Source organism: Xenopus laevis, chromosome 6L (assembly GCF_017654675.1).
Source record: "Xenopus laevis strain J_2021 chromosome 6L, Xenopus_laevis_v10.1, whole genome shotgun sequence".
Taxonomy (NCBI): Eukaryota; Metazoa; Chordata; class Amphibia; order Anura; family Pipidae; genus Xenopus; species Xenopus laevis.
Window position 1 is genome coordinate 105,817,857 of NC_054381.1, and position 15,332 is coordinate 105,833,188.

Below are 15,332 nucleotides of genomic sequence, written 5' to 3' on the forward strand. Positions count from 1 at the left end.
TTTGCAAGCTGCTGTGTAGCAATGGCGGAAATTTAAAAAAACTATATGGCACAGGTTAAATAGTGGATAACAGATAACACCATTATGTTCTACAGAGCTCATCTGCTATAGCTGTGTAACCTGAGCCTTTTCTAATTTGAATGACTGCCCCCATTGCTACACAGTATATATATATATGTATATATGTATATAGTGAAAAGAGGATCAGCACTCACTGTATTTTGAAGTGAAAAAAGTTGCTTTTTATTTTTCAACAGGTTTACATCTCAATCTGACGTTTCGGACCCACATGGGGCCCTTTCTCAAGGATAGTGTGTAATAACATTGTGGTAGTTTAAATACCCATCCCCATCAGTGAATAAATGACATCATAAGTCCATACTGAAGTGCCAATTATACAAGTTTTTGGTTAGGGTTCCTCTCTTATTTTTTTTAAACTACCACAATGTTATTATACACTGTCCTTGAGAAAGGGCCCCATGTGGGTCTGAAACGTCGGATTGAGATGTAAACCTGTAGAAAAATAAAAAATAAGAAAAAAAATAAAAAGCAACTTTTTTTCATTTCAAACTACAGTGAGTGCTGATCTTCTTTTCACTATACGAATCATTTGATCGAGCACCACTTAAATCGCCCAGTCTTGAGTGCAGGTACTTTGGGACTATATATATATATATATATATATATATATATATATATATATATATATATATATATATATATATATATATATATGTGCCCCTTTGCATGGAGAAACAGTGTATTTGTAGAGAAAGATAATACCAGCAATCTTTTTGGATCATATAAGCAATATATTGTGTTGCATGTAAAACCAACGTTTCGGTCCCTATTGGGAAATGTCGGTTTTACATGCAACACAATATATTGCTTATTTGATACAAAAAGACCCCTGGTGCTGGTGTTCGTTCTCTCTCTCTTGATGTTACCGTCCTCACACTTTGTAACACATAGCTCTTTGGGCTTCATTCTCTGATTGCATATTGCCGTAACCTAAGGCAGAGAATGGAGCCCAAGAGCTATGTGATTCTCTAAATACAGCATTGCCTGCATAAGCCAAAAGCACTGTGTTCTTTTCTGGTATGATGTGTAGCACACAGCCTGCATAGACTACTGTGTTATATTTTGGGTAGCCGAGGATGAGTAGAGTATAACAGTGCTTTATTAGCAGAGTCATGCAGGCATTACACAACAGTAACTTTCACTTTTAAGCTGTACAGAAAGTCATGTGTATGCACAGTGACACCCGCAGGCCATTTGTATAAACACCACATACTGCTCTGGGTGCAACTGCTCTGTGCATGGGCCCTCAGTAGGGATGCTACCTTTTTTGGAAAAAGGGTTGCCACTTTGGCTGATATATGCCAGGTATATGACATTTATGGCCTATTCTGAGGCACAGTGCCAAAGCTGGGTTCCTAAAATATGAAAGCAATTTTCTATGTTATATGCCTACATTGTGTTTTCTACGTGGAGAATCGGTACTTGCCTATTATTACCAGCCTGCATAAATCTATATCCATAATGCAAGTTTGTTAAACACAATAAATTTTTGAAGTTTATATTAGGGATGCACAGAATCCACAATTTGGGATTCGGCCTAATCCCCAAATCCTTCATGAAAGATTCAGCCGAATACCGAACCAAATCCTAATTTACATATGCAAATTAGGGACTGGAAGGGAGAAAGCGGAAAAAACATTTTTTACTTCCTTGTTTTGTGACAGTTATGTGATTTACCTTCCGCCCCTAATTTGCATACACAAATTTGGATTCAGATCCCGAACCGAATCCTGGATTCGCTGCATCCCTAGTTTATATACAGCAGACAGGTCAAGCACAGACAAATATACTGCCATTTTTACTCTGAAAAATGCATATATTTGCTCATGACTGCTTAGGACAGGCATGTCCAAAGCCAGGCCCAGGGGCCAATTGCGGCCCGTTTTTAAATTTACACCGACCCTCAGCCTCCATCATGAAATTAATAATAATGCGGCCCGCCAGCATAGTGCAATCAGGAATCACGTAGCCATAGCAGTAATATTTGGGCACATTAGTGAAATGATCTGCCTTTGTGCTAAAGGTGTTGGTAATATACACGTACTGGCACGTAGTGACGCGCTGCTCTCGCATACTTCGTTAGGGCTGAAGGTGTCAATAGATGTTCTGATATGCCAGTACAGTAAACTAAAGCGAGAGGTCCGTTACTATGTGCTAGTACGTGTATATTACTAACACCTTCAACACACAGGCAGCAGTATAGACCAAGTGGTAGATCATTTCACTATTTCGAGTTTTTCAAGTTATTTAAAGTGAATGCCACACTTTGATGATATTATTAATTTTGAATAACATTTTGTAATACAGTCACAGATTTAACAGATAAGAGGCCATAGAATGACTTTGAAGCACTCTAAACATCTCTTTTTCCCAACAACCCCTGCTGTGCAGTGATTATCCTGTCTGTATGCTGACTCACATCCTTTGTTTTCATTCTTGCAGCTGCATTTTCATTAGCAATGCACCTAAGCAGCAATGTTTTACTTACACACAGCTTGACACCCACCAGCCTTTAATAAACGTTTAGCATTCCAGTTTTTGCCAGTGCACTTGGCAAGCCAGAGTATAGTGAGCAGGTATAAGGAGAGAGATAATGTTTGCAAAATGTTCGTAAAAAATACTATATGATTGATGGAACGCCGAATGAATTAATGTGATTTATTTTAAATCTGTTCTAGTTATGAAAACAATCTCTAAAGGTATCACTGAGTCATCCTGCAGTCAACCTTAACTTACCAGCCATTGTCTTACTGAATGCTGGCCACAAACTCATTACAAACTCCCACAGTACTCTTATTGTACTCATAATTATGGATGGAACAAATCAATAATTTTTGGATTTGCTTGAGTTCAATTACCCTGAAGTCACTGATTTTTTCCAGCTGAGCGCTGAATTAGGCTGAATTCCAACAGTTTTTGCAAGATTCAGATTTGGCCAAATCACGGATTTGTGCATCCCTATTTTTAATAATAGAGGAGGCATTGCATGCTATCACTTGTGTGACCAGCACAAGAAGGCTGTAAATGGCACTCGTCATATCAGGGATAAATTCTGGATTATAATTTGAGAGTATGGTGGTCATACTGAAAAGATGCATGGAATTTCACAGTGAATTGGATTTTTAAAGAACACATAATTAAACAGTCAAATTATATTAAGACTAAATCTGTTATACAAGGGCACACTAGTATAAGGTTATGAAGTCTTACCAGCATGAAGGTATGCCAAGTCTGGGTTCTCAATGTCGACATGCTGCTCCTTCAGATGGTTGCGAAATTCCACTGGGACATTGGTTGCATAATCACATTTAGGGCAGTTGTACATTTTTACTCCTTCGTGCTTACCAGTGTGCAAAATATGTTTGCGGACATTTTCTGCACAGTTAGACCTAACAAAGAAAATTTACATAAAATAACTTGTATTATTTTGCCATGATATTCCAAATTTTTCAAAAAAAAAAAATTCTGAACATTTTGTGCTTCACACACTGTACTTTTCTAGTAGTAATAAATGTACTTATGGGTAATGTGCAACAAAAAACAAAGTATAATCAACGGAGTCTAGCAACAGCAGAGGATCCTCAGTTTATCATATCTTAAAGCCATGCTTTCACATCTATTACCTTTCTCTAGTAATAATGTATAATTAAACTTCAATCTAACTGTTACTGGAGAAAACTTTGTAAGGTGTATCATTTATGATGTTTTAGAAGTGTTTTTCCAGGTTACTATAAGAATCTGTTGGGCACAGTTATACTGGATACATTTATAAAGTCATGTAACCCTCAAAATATGCATGTATAATTATAAACAACTTTTAATAATAGCAAAAGATTTCCTGCTTTTAACATTAAATTCCAGTAGTAAATGGCCATACCAAGTGACCTGTTATAGGTTTAAATTAATGGTCTGACAATTATTTCTTACAGGTCAAATATTACTTCTCATTTTTAGAAACTGGGAGACCTTTGATTATGCCTTGCCCTGTAATGGAGGCCAAGCCAGCTGCTACTACAATCCACACTGGCCAATTTACTCTGTACCTCTTCACACTAAAAGGTATGACTGTGCCACAATTATAAATATTAGGAGCCATTGTAGGTCCTTACCAATCCTTAACTGACCCTCAAGCATTCAAGGGCTTTTGCAGAGGTTATGTCAGTTCTAGCAACAAACTGTGGATTCATCAAAGAACCGGCATCATCAGCTCTTACTCATATGAACAGAAATAAAACCGCAGATAAATAATGCTCCCTACATAACCTATGGCAAATAGTTTATCAAATATGTATATAAAATACAGTAAAAGTAATCCCTGCTTATAAATTGGGTATATCCTCTATTTTAGCATTTCAGAAAATCATTATCGAGACTGGGAAAAGGTTTAGAGAGATTTGGCAGATGTACTCCATGGGGAGCTAGCAACCCATACAGACATAGCTAAAGTGAGGGTCAAGTGATCTGGCAGTTGCAGTCTCAGGAGGAAGAATAAGGAATCCCAACATGGATTAATATACTGATGTCTTTAGGTGCCATCTTTCTGTCTGAAATGTGGAGCAGAATATGTAGATTCATGAAGATTACAATTCTGCAGAAACACGTACTAGCACTTGTAAATAACGGTTCGTATAAAAAATGTAGGGGGTACTATGGCTCAAGAATGTACAGTATTATTGTTTTGGTTAAAAGATATATTATTAAAATCGCATAGAAAAATAATAAATCTGATCATTTTTATGCCAAAGATTGTCTAGATAAAGGGATTTATACTTACGATAAATATTTTTCTAGTAGGCCCGAACTGTCAGTGCAGACGTATGGGTTATGTCCAGGTTCACCTCTGGAGGCAGGACAGAAGAATTGGTCTCTTGGCCCCTCCCTCAGGATATATAGGCTGGCTCCACCTCTGTTCCTCAGTTCTGTTATAAAGCTCAGTGAGGTGGTTGAAGAGACAGCAGAATGAAGGAAGGTCAAGAGACAACAGTAGGAACATAGAGAGAGAGAGAGAGACAAGAAAACAGAGTCCACAGACCCATACTAAAATCAGCCTGGGTGGGACTTACTGCACTGACAGTTCGGGCCTACTAGAAAAATATTTATCGTAAGTATAAATCCCTTTTTCTCTAGTCGGCCCTCCTGTCAGTGCAGACGTATGGGACGTTCCAAAGCTGTCCCTCAATAATTTGGGTGGGTGTAGCTGATTTAAGCCAAATGAATTTCAGACATGTCTCTCAGCAACTGCAGCGTGTAGAACTTTACGGCCAAACACGGCCGATGTAGAAGCAAAAACGTGTAACTGGTAAAACTTGATAAAAGTGTTGGGCGAAGCCCATGTAGCAGCCTTGCAGATTTGTTCTGGTGTAGCTGAATTCTGGAGAGCCCATGAGGTGCTCTGTGCTCTGGTAGAGTGAGCCACCACTCTGAACGGCTTCGGTTTGTGGCTGAGCAGGTAGGCTTGGTTGATAGTCTCTACGAGCCACCTAGCAATAGTACGTTTGGACACCGCTAGGCCTTTGTGTGCAGGTGAGTAGGAAACCAAAAGAGAATCCGATCGTCGAAAACCAGCCGTTCGCTGTTTGTAAATCCGAATTGCCCTCACAACGTCCAACTTGTGAAGCTGACCTTCTTTGACATTATGTGGATTCGGGCAGAAGGAGGGAAGAACAATGTCCTGATTAATATGAAAAGCCGAGACGACTTTAGGGAGGAAACCAGGAACAGTGCGAAGTACAACCTTGTCGTGTGAATAACCAGCCAAGGCTCTTTATGCGACAATGCCGCTATCTCAGACACCCTCTTGGCGGAAGTGATCGCAATGAGAAAGGCAACCTTAAGAGTCAACCATCTGAGGTCACAGCTGTGAAGAGGTTCAAACGGCTCCTTTTATAAGGCAGATAAAACTAAAGTCAGATCCCAAGGAGGTGTGGGGTTCCGAAAGGGAGGCCGGGCCCTCAATGCCCCTTGGAAAAACTGCTGAATATCCGGATGATCCGCCCATTTCACTTGGAATAGAACCGAGAGGGCAGATATGTGAGCCTTAAGAGTGCTAGGTGCCAAGCCCTTTGCAAACCCTGCAGCTAGGAAGTCAGTAAGAATCTGTGACGTGCTACTTTCCCATGACTGCTGACGGTTGTAGCACCAGTGAATGAACGTCTTCCAAACTTTGTAGTAAGCTTTGGCTGTAGTCTTTTTACGTGCTTGCAGCAGAATATCTACAGCTGCCGGGGAAAACCCCCGCTCGGACCACAACTTGGTTTCAAGTGCCAGGCCGTCAAACGCAACAGAGGCAGGTTGGGGTGACGTGCTGGTCCCTGCAGGAGAAGGTCGGACCGCATGGGCAGTCTCCAGGGCCTGGAAATGGACATGCTGATCAGATCTGAGTACCACAGTCTGTTGGCCCAGTCCGGAGCAATGAGGATAGTGGTCGACCCTTCCTGTTTGATTTTGGCAATGACTCTGGGTAGAATCGGAAGCGGTGGGAAAGCATAGACCTTGTGAAAGTTCCAGGGAATCACTAACGCATCTGTGAACGCTGCTCCGGGATCTTTGGTTCTGGAGCAATAACATGGAACTTTGAAATTGTGTCGGGATGCCAGAATGTCGATGTCTGGTACCCCCCACTTGTTGGTGATTTGGGAGAAGACCTCGGGATGCAAACTCCATTCCCCCTGGTCTAGTGTTTGTCTGCTGAGGAAGTCGGCTTCCCAATTGAGGACTCCTGGAATAAACACCGCTGAGATGGCCGGAACATGGAGTTCGGCCCATGTCAGAATCTTGGTAGCCTCCAGCATCGCTTGTCTGCTGCGAGTTCCCCCTTGCTTGTTGATGTAGGCTACTGCCGTGGCATTGTCTGATTGAATCCTGACCGGGTGCGCCCGGAGAAGGCTGGACCAGCCCTGAAGAGCCAACACAATTGCACGAAGTTCCAGTACATTGATTTGTAGTTGGGATTCTTGGGGGTCCCAGCGACCTTGCAGAGTGTGTTCGCGGTAAACAGCTCCCCAGCCGAACAGGCTGGCATCGGTCGTCACCACTTCCCACTTGACTGGAGCCCAACTTTTGCCCGATTGTAGGTGCAATCGGTTGGTCCACCAAGAAAGGCTGCTCCTGGTGTGAGGGGAGATGGGAATGGGTTGCTGAAGATCCTGATGATTTTTGTTCCAGCATTGTAAAAAATTGCGTTGTAGAGGACGCAGATGAAATCTTGCAAACGGAACTGCTTCGAGAGCGGACACCATGAACCCTAAGAGCTGAAGGCAATCGCCGGCCGTGACTGTGGTTTGTTGTAGAAGTTTGGTGGTATTGTTGACAAGATTGTTGATCTTGTCCTCGGGAAGTTGAACCGTCTGGTGTTGGGAGTCGAAGCGAAGGCCCAAAAAAATTATGCTCTGGGAAGGAAGGAGGGAGCTTTTTCGGTGATTTATCAGCCAACCGTGTTGCGAAAGAGTGTGCAGAGTGATCTCTGTGTCCCTGACAGATTGCTCCTGAGTCGGAGCTTTGAGTAGGAGATCGTCCAGATATGGTAACACATGAATCCCCATAGTTCTCAAGTGAGCGATCAATGGTGCAAGCACCTTGGTAAACACTCTTGGAGCTGTACAAAGTCCGAACGGGAGAGCCACAAATTGGAAGTGTTGGTCGTTGACTGCAAAACGGAGAAAGGGTTGAGAACTGGGGTGGATGGGTACATGGAGGTACGCGTCCTGGAGGTCGATCGACGTCAGGAAGCAGTCTGGTTCCATGAAAGCTATGGCCGACCTGATGGACTCCATTTTGAATTTGCGGTTTTGAATGAATTGATTTAACCTCTTGAGGTTCAGTACTGGCCGGAAGGATCCTTCTTTTTTGGATACCAGGAAGAGATTGGAATAGAATCCCTTGAATTTTTGAAGGTGAGGCACAGGAACGATAACTTGTGATTGTTGTAGGTCCAGGACGGCTTGTTGTAAGGCTTGTCGTCTGTGTGGAGGTACTACGGATGGAACAAATTTTCTTGGGGGCAATTTGGTGAAATGAATTCTGTAGCCATTTTGGATAATTTGCAAAACCCAATTGTCTAGGACGTGAGTTTCCCAACATGACAGGAAGTTTGATAATCGACCTCCTACTTTGGATGTTGGGTCGAAGTGGGGGCAGTCAAGTAGAGGTGGGTTTGGTGGTGGTAGGCTTTCGGTGCCTACCCGGTTGTTGCCACTGCGTCTTATTACGTCTTGCACCTTGGTCTGAGCCGGTGTTACGAAAGTTAGGTGAGCGAAAGAAACGAAAATTGCGGTTAGGAGTGGACCATGTCCGCCTATTGGTGGATCTGTTGGGTTGATCCATGCGCCCTCTTTTTCCTGGTGGAAGGAAAGTACTCTTCCCACCGGTAACTTCCGTAATGATTTGCTTGAGGTCAGGGCCGAACAAGGACTCGCCAGTATAGCACAGTTTCAATAGCTTATTCTTAGAGGCGGTATCCCCTGACCAGTGACGAAGCCAGAGAGCTCGTCTGGCCATCACCGAATTTGCGGAAGATCTTGCTGCTAACCGAATAATTTCTAACGCAGCATCGGCTAAAAAGGAAAGGGCCGTGTTCAGTCTACTCATGTCCCCTGTTAACTCCTGGGCTGAAGTAGGAGGGTTCTGGGCAATTTCTTGTGCCCAATGTCTAGCTGTGCGAGCAAGGCCTGCTGCCGCTGTGGCTGGTCTGAGGATTGCTGCCGTTTGAGAGTATGCTCGTTTGAGGGAAGACTCTAATTTTCTATCCATGGGGTCTTTAAATGCGGACTCTTCAGTTGGTAATGTAGTTTGTTTGGAGAGTCTAGAAATGGCCGAATCTACCCTAGGAGGCTTATCCCAAACTTTGCGCTGTTCCTCAGGAACAGGGTAGGTGTCATAAAAGCGTTTTGACAAGGTAAAACGGCGGTCAGGTTGTGACCATTCAGTATCAATAGTTTTAGTGATGGATGTAAAAATAGGAAAAGCACGGGATTTCTTTTGATGGACCCCCAGCACCTTATCTGCTTTTGAGACTGTCACAGTTTCATCTTTTATTTCTAAAGTTGCCATCATCTCCCTCAGGAGTTTCTTTGAAATATCAGGTTTAGCAAAAGTAGGCTGTTCAGTGTCTGAATCACTCTGTGAATCTGAGCTCAACTCCCCTGACTCTGGTGCAACTGAGTCCAAACAGGACATGGCATCTATGTGGGAGGAAGGGCCTGCCTCAGAATCTGAAGCATCAGGTGTGGAGTCCAGCGCCTTGCGCTTAGTGGTGTGTTGTGGGAAAGTGGGAGGCTGAAGTGCCGTCTTTACCCATTCTAAGAAGTCCCCTAGTTGTGGAGGAACTTGTGGTGCTGCGCTGCCTGTGGTTGGTGTATGAGGCAAAGAATTATCATTACTGTGTAATTCCAACAAGGGTGAATTGTTAGCTGTGAGCTGTTGAGGAGACAGGATGGGTGGCTCCATGGGGCTGCAGTCAGAACAGTATGTGGATTCTGACTTACGAAGTGTATGCTTACATTTCTTGCATTTGGCCCCTTTGACAGGCTTTTTAGCTGGTTTCTTAACAGATTTGGCAGCCTGTATATCCTCCCTGAGTTCTCTTAAAGAGTCTGACCTCTCCATATTATAGAAATATGATGGCTTTACCAGATACTGGTGGCTGTAGAAGCTGGTGGCTGCTGAGATGCTGCTCCTTGCACTTAACTGTGATACTGGAAAAACGCCAGAAGGGGTAGAACAGACTGCGTGCCCTGCAGGGATGCGCTCGTGGTGAAATCAAAATGGCGGCGATGACGTCATCGCGCTGCGCCATATAAGGAAGCCGCATGTGCGCGGCCTAGGCGCGCCAATGCAAGACGCACTGTGATCGCGTCATCGTTGAATGGCGCGCTCACCACGCAGCCTGATCGCAGAATGGCCTGTAGTCAGGATGCTGCTGTTGTGGAGGGCGCGCCCTTACAGGAAAGGTATGCAGGGAATGAGAGGTATAGTCTGACCTCTCCATGCAAAGCTGTAGACTGATTGAGGCAGCGCCAGTCCACTTGCTGCAATTGACAGCAAGGAGGGATAGGCAGGCTAAGAGTAGCCAAACAGAGCCCCATGGTATTTAACCCCTGATTCCACTTGCTGCAAACTGCCAGCAAAGGAAGAAGCCCAACAGGGAGGAGATAGCCAAACAAAGCCCCATGGTTTGTGGCCTTCTGATTCCACTTGCTGCAATCTGCCAGCAAGGAGGGAACAGGCATAGTGCTAGTATATAGCACTGGATGTGGTCAATATTCCACTTGCTGCACATGCCAGCAAGGAGGGAACAGACAAAACGTTGGGAGACAGCACTGCATGCCTCCATCTGTAAAGGAAAATAAAAATAAAAAAATTAGTAGTGAGATTTCTATCCTTCACCTCCAAGGCAGGACAAAAGAACTGAGGAACAGAGGTGGAGCCAGCCTATATATCCTGAGGGAGGGGCCAAGAGACCAATTCTTCTGTCCTGCCTCCAGAGGTGAACCTGGACATAACCCATACGTCTGCACTGACAGGAGGGCCGACTAGAGAAAACATTTAATGATGCATTTTTAGCAATAATGAACTCAGTGTGGTCCTGTGGTCTAAGATGCTTAAAAGTCTGCTACATCTGTAAATCCTTTACACATTCAGTTGTGAAGAACTGGACTCAGGACAGAACTGTTGATACTTTTTCCATCCTGTGCAGGGATACTTATATCACTTATCATTGTGTATTCTAAAACAATGTCTGTGAAATATTGATTTTCTAAAGGTATGGTTTTCAGATACTTTGCCAGACTTTTAGGAGAACATACTCTTATGAGGTAGTGTCAACAGGTACAACATACTTTAATAAAAAGTTCTGCTGGGGTTGAGCACTGTAATGGTTAAGCTGAGCTCAGGAGAGGTGGTTAGGAGAAAAAAACAGGATTAGACCGCTAGAGTTTCTATGGGAACCAGGAATACTATCTCTTCATTGGCTATTAGACTGGAGGGTGTGTTTAGTAATCTGATCTGAGAAGAACGGAGCATGCTCATGAGCCAACAGCCAAAGTAAAATCCTGAGGGAGGGGGCTGAGGGGGTTATAGTAGATGGATTCATTAATTAAGGGAATGTTGCAGCCTTACTGCTTTTAACAACCAGAGTGGCAGGTATCTAAAGGTTTCAAAGAGGATGTTCACTGATCAAATGTTTGTGTCCTTTAATGAGCCATAGCATCTTAAACTTTGAAGGGGTAAATGTAATTGCCTGACATATATATGTGCAGAGAACCAACATGGTATATTGACCAGTGCATTTCTGATCTTACAAATCAAAATCATCACTGTGAACCTTATTGTTCTCCTTGCCTACGCCCAGACTTGACATCACATTGGTCTTGAGGGTAGCAGGCCCAATTCCATAGAACACTGAGAAAAGTAAAGCCATTTTCAAGACATACAGAATATCCTGTCTATGCACCAGCCAAATACAAATGTGTGAGCACTAAGGAGAACTAGCTACAGTGTATGCAAATTCTATTTTTATATGGGAAAACAAAGTGAAATAATCTTTAAAATAGAAAACATGGATTTTTTTCATGTCTCCTGTCACAAAAATGCTTTGGGTAATTCTTTTAAAATGAATAACCTGTTCACTTCAGGCCCTGTACAAAGCTTCTTTGTCCCTTGTAAGTCTCTCAAATGTCTTGTTTAAAAGGAATATATAGTACTCCCAGAAGACATTTTCCCATTTCTATTCTCTTCAACTCCTGTGAGCCCTTGTTCTGTGTGATAAGGCAATCTCCTTGGGGATCTGAGCTGTGTAGTTTCGTACCACGAGTGACAAGGACTCGACTTGAATAACTGCTGTGCGCAGGTTGTAATTATGTCAGCTGGAGTGTTGAACAAGGGGACTGATTAATGTGAGCCCCAGCCCAGGCACAGTCCCTATCAAAACCTTTTTGCAGGCCAGCAGTGGGGATGGGTTAAAGCAGAAAGACAAAAAATGTTGTAGCGTCCATGATAGATGAATTGCTCCAACAGTCTTCAGGCAGATGTTCCAGGACAGTATAATATACAATTACTCTGCCTTATCACCTTCCCAGGGACAATAAAGCTTCCTCCTACTATAGCTCATGTGAGTGAAGGCAAAATTAGTTTTACTTTTACAACACTGGCTCACTTATCATTTTGCCTTGATTGTGCTTTTACAGCTAAAGAAACATATTCCACTTTTAAAATGAAAAAGAGATGTGTTTGCATTAAAAAGGAACGCTTTAATATCTCTGCAGTTACTGTAATTATGCATGTGAAATAAATGAATAGATACTTTTTCACTGTTCTCTTGTATTCATGCAAACCTAGAACATCACCAAACACCTAGGCAATCCTTTTGCGGTCACTAAAATAATGTACATTAAGAGAAAAAAGAAGAGATTCACAGTATTTAGTGCTACTATGTAGGGCAGTGAAGACTTTCTATGCAAGAGTTCGGAGTTTCTTAAAACAAGCAATAAAGCAAAATGCATTGTGTAAGATATCAAAAGTCATTTAATTCCGTGTCTCTATATAACTTTAAATTACACTAATAAATGTACAAGCATCAGGGTAGCTTGCAGCAGTGATTGAATTGCTGTGGAAAAAGTACTAAACTCATAAAGGCAGCTTTCTATTCATTTAGTACTGTTAATCTTCACTACTTAATTTCACAAACTCACAAATATAATCCCAAATACATGGAAAAAGGCTTGGTTGTCTGCCATGGCAAAGTCTCCCAATGGATATCATTCACCTACTGCTGGGTCAGACAAATGGGAGAATGTCAGCTGAAATACATGCTCCTAAGTCAAGGGCACTGGTCTGGGAATTTAAAGATGCTAGCAGCTCAGTCTGTCTTATCTACTTTTTTTTTCGTAGTTGAACTTAATTAGTCTAGAATATAAAAAATGATCTCTTGGTAGTGGTGGCAATGTAATCATCTACAATGGCAGCCAGCAGAAGAGCAGCAATAAAAGTAAGAGCCACTGGCACAATGAGATACTGGAACGATTGAAAACAAGTAATCTTGGGTTGGGCAGACATGTTCATCCTCTTTTTTTCTCCAATTCATGGGCCACTTTATGTATGTACCAACTTAAAGGGATACTGTCATGGAAAAAACATTTTTTTCAAAATGAATAGGTTAATAGTGCTGCTCCAGCAGAATTTTATGCTGAAATCCATTTCTCAAAAGAGCAAACAGATTTTTTTTATATTCAATTTTGAAATCTGACATGGGGCTAGACATATTGTCAATTTCCCAGCTGCCCCAAGTCATGTGACTTGTGCTCTGATAAACTTCAATCACTCTTTACTGCTTTACTGCAAGTTGGAGGGATATCACCCCCTCCCTTTTCCCCCTCAGCAGCCAAACAAAAGAACAATGGGAAGGTAACCAGATAACAGCTCCCTAACACAAGATAACAGCTGCCTGACAGATCTAAGAACAACACTCAATAGTAAAAACCCATGTCTCACTGAGACACATTCAGTTACATTGAGAAGGAAAAACAGCAGCCTGCCAGAAAGCATTTCTCTCCTAAAGTGCAGGCACAAGTCACATGACCAGGGGCAGCTGGGAAATTGACAAAATGTCTAGCCCCATGTCAGATTTCAAAATTGAATATAAAAAAATCTGTTTGCTCTTTTGAGAAATGGATTTCAGTGCAGAATTCTGCTGGAATAGCACTATTAACTGATGTATTTTGAAAAAAAACATGTTTTCCGATGACAGGATCCCTTTAAAGGATATTTAAAAATACTAGTAGGGAATTTATCAGTATGCCAGTTTCTGTCATGTTATGGATTGCAAATATAAAATGAGACTCGCATTCAAGAATTCACACATAGTGAAAGTTAGAGTTCAATGCTTGTACTTTTTCTAAGAAATAAGAACTGCAGAATAGGCACAATAAATTTGCATCATTCCACTTGGAAACAATATATCAACAATGTAGAGCAAGTTTATTGTCCGTAAAGTGTTGTCTGATAGAAATGCAGAAATGTATTCTACAACATGCAAATATAAAAATAAAGAAATATAAAACATGGAAATATAAAAAAGAAAGAAATGATGGTAAGGAAAAAAAAAATCTTATTAAAGAAAAGTATGGCTCCATTGTGTAAATGCATCAAACTTTTTTATATTTAGCATTTTGGGATTACTTTAAAATCACTGTGTACATATTGTCATTCAGTTTAATAATACGCATTGTATATAGAGATGGTACTTAGAGGATGAGATCTTTCCTAATGTCCCTTGCTATATGAAGAGAATGATGATTTATTGTAAGGGAAGTTTTGATTAAAATGTACTTTACAAATGCTGGTGATGCTGGAAAAAGAATAATGCCTGCCAACAATTATATCAGTCAGACAAAAAACAAACCACATTTTGAATAAATCGAAATATGATAAACTGTGCCATTTCTTTAGTGTTGAAGTATGATTTTACACCAGCTTATCAATCTATTTCAATTCAACTGAAATTACTGCTATTGAAGTGTTTTCTAAAGGTGACCCAGAAAAGGGAAAAAGACAACTTCCTAAGTGTGGTTAGATCTGATGTCACATGTTTAGTGTAGTGGAATGTTCTGTAATTCTGATGGGCAAAAGTTAGCATAAAGTAGGAAGTAATTTGAGTTACGCTGGCAAGATTTTAATCAGAAATACTTTTTGATATATAAATATTAGAAAAAGGAAGCAGCAGGGTGTAGAACCTTGACATCAGATGCTGGAACATACAGTAGATGGAAACGAGGGGGAGGCAGAGGTTTAGAATTGGTTTTGTTTCTTCAGTTTACACCACTGGGGAACACGTTTGTGATGCCTTCATTTCTAAAGGAAAGGTCCTAAAAGAACCAGTTCAAAGGGTACATGAAGAAGTATTTTCCTTTGCATTAGACACTGACCATATCAGACAAATACTATTGCCTTCAGTGTGGTGGTGAGCAGAAACCTTGGCTCGCAGTGGATGCGATCTACTTTAATTTTGTTCAAGTATTTGAAAGGCTGCTGCCTAGGCAATTATTGATTATAGGGGTGAATCATCAAATAATGTATACAAGAATTTAGACAATATTATAAAACAATATGTAATTGGTATTTTTTTTTTTATTTCTGGTGGTTTTTAATTATTACGATTTTTTAAACAGCAGCTCTTACAATTTCCACATCTATCTGGTCTGATTTGTAGCCACCAAGCAGTGATTTGCATAAGAGACTGGTAGATGAATAGGCGAGGG

At 41.5% G+C, this 15,332-nt stretch overlaps 1 protein-coding gene across 3 annotated transcripts in view; it reads right to left on the reverse strand.

Annotated features, from left to right (window-relative positions):
• znf407.L (zinc finger protein 407 L homeolog) overlaps positions 1–15,332 on the reverse strand; it is a 287,296-nt gene that overhangs the window by 78,166 nt on the left and 193,798 nt on the right. For all 3 annotated transcript variants that reach the window (XM_041566348.1, XM_041566349.1, XM_041566350.1), the window contains exon 8: positions 3,292–3,470. In XM_041566348.1, coding sequence (XP_041422282.1) covers positions 3,292–3,470 — 179 coding nt within the window. The remainder of the gene's footprint in view (positions 1–3,291; positions 3,471–15,332) is intronic.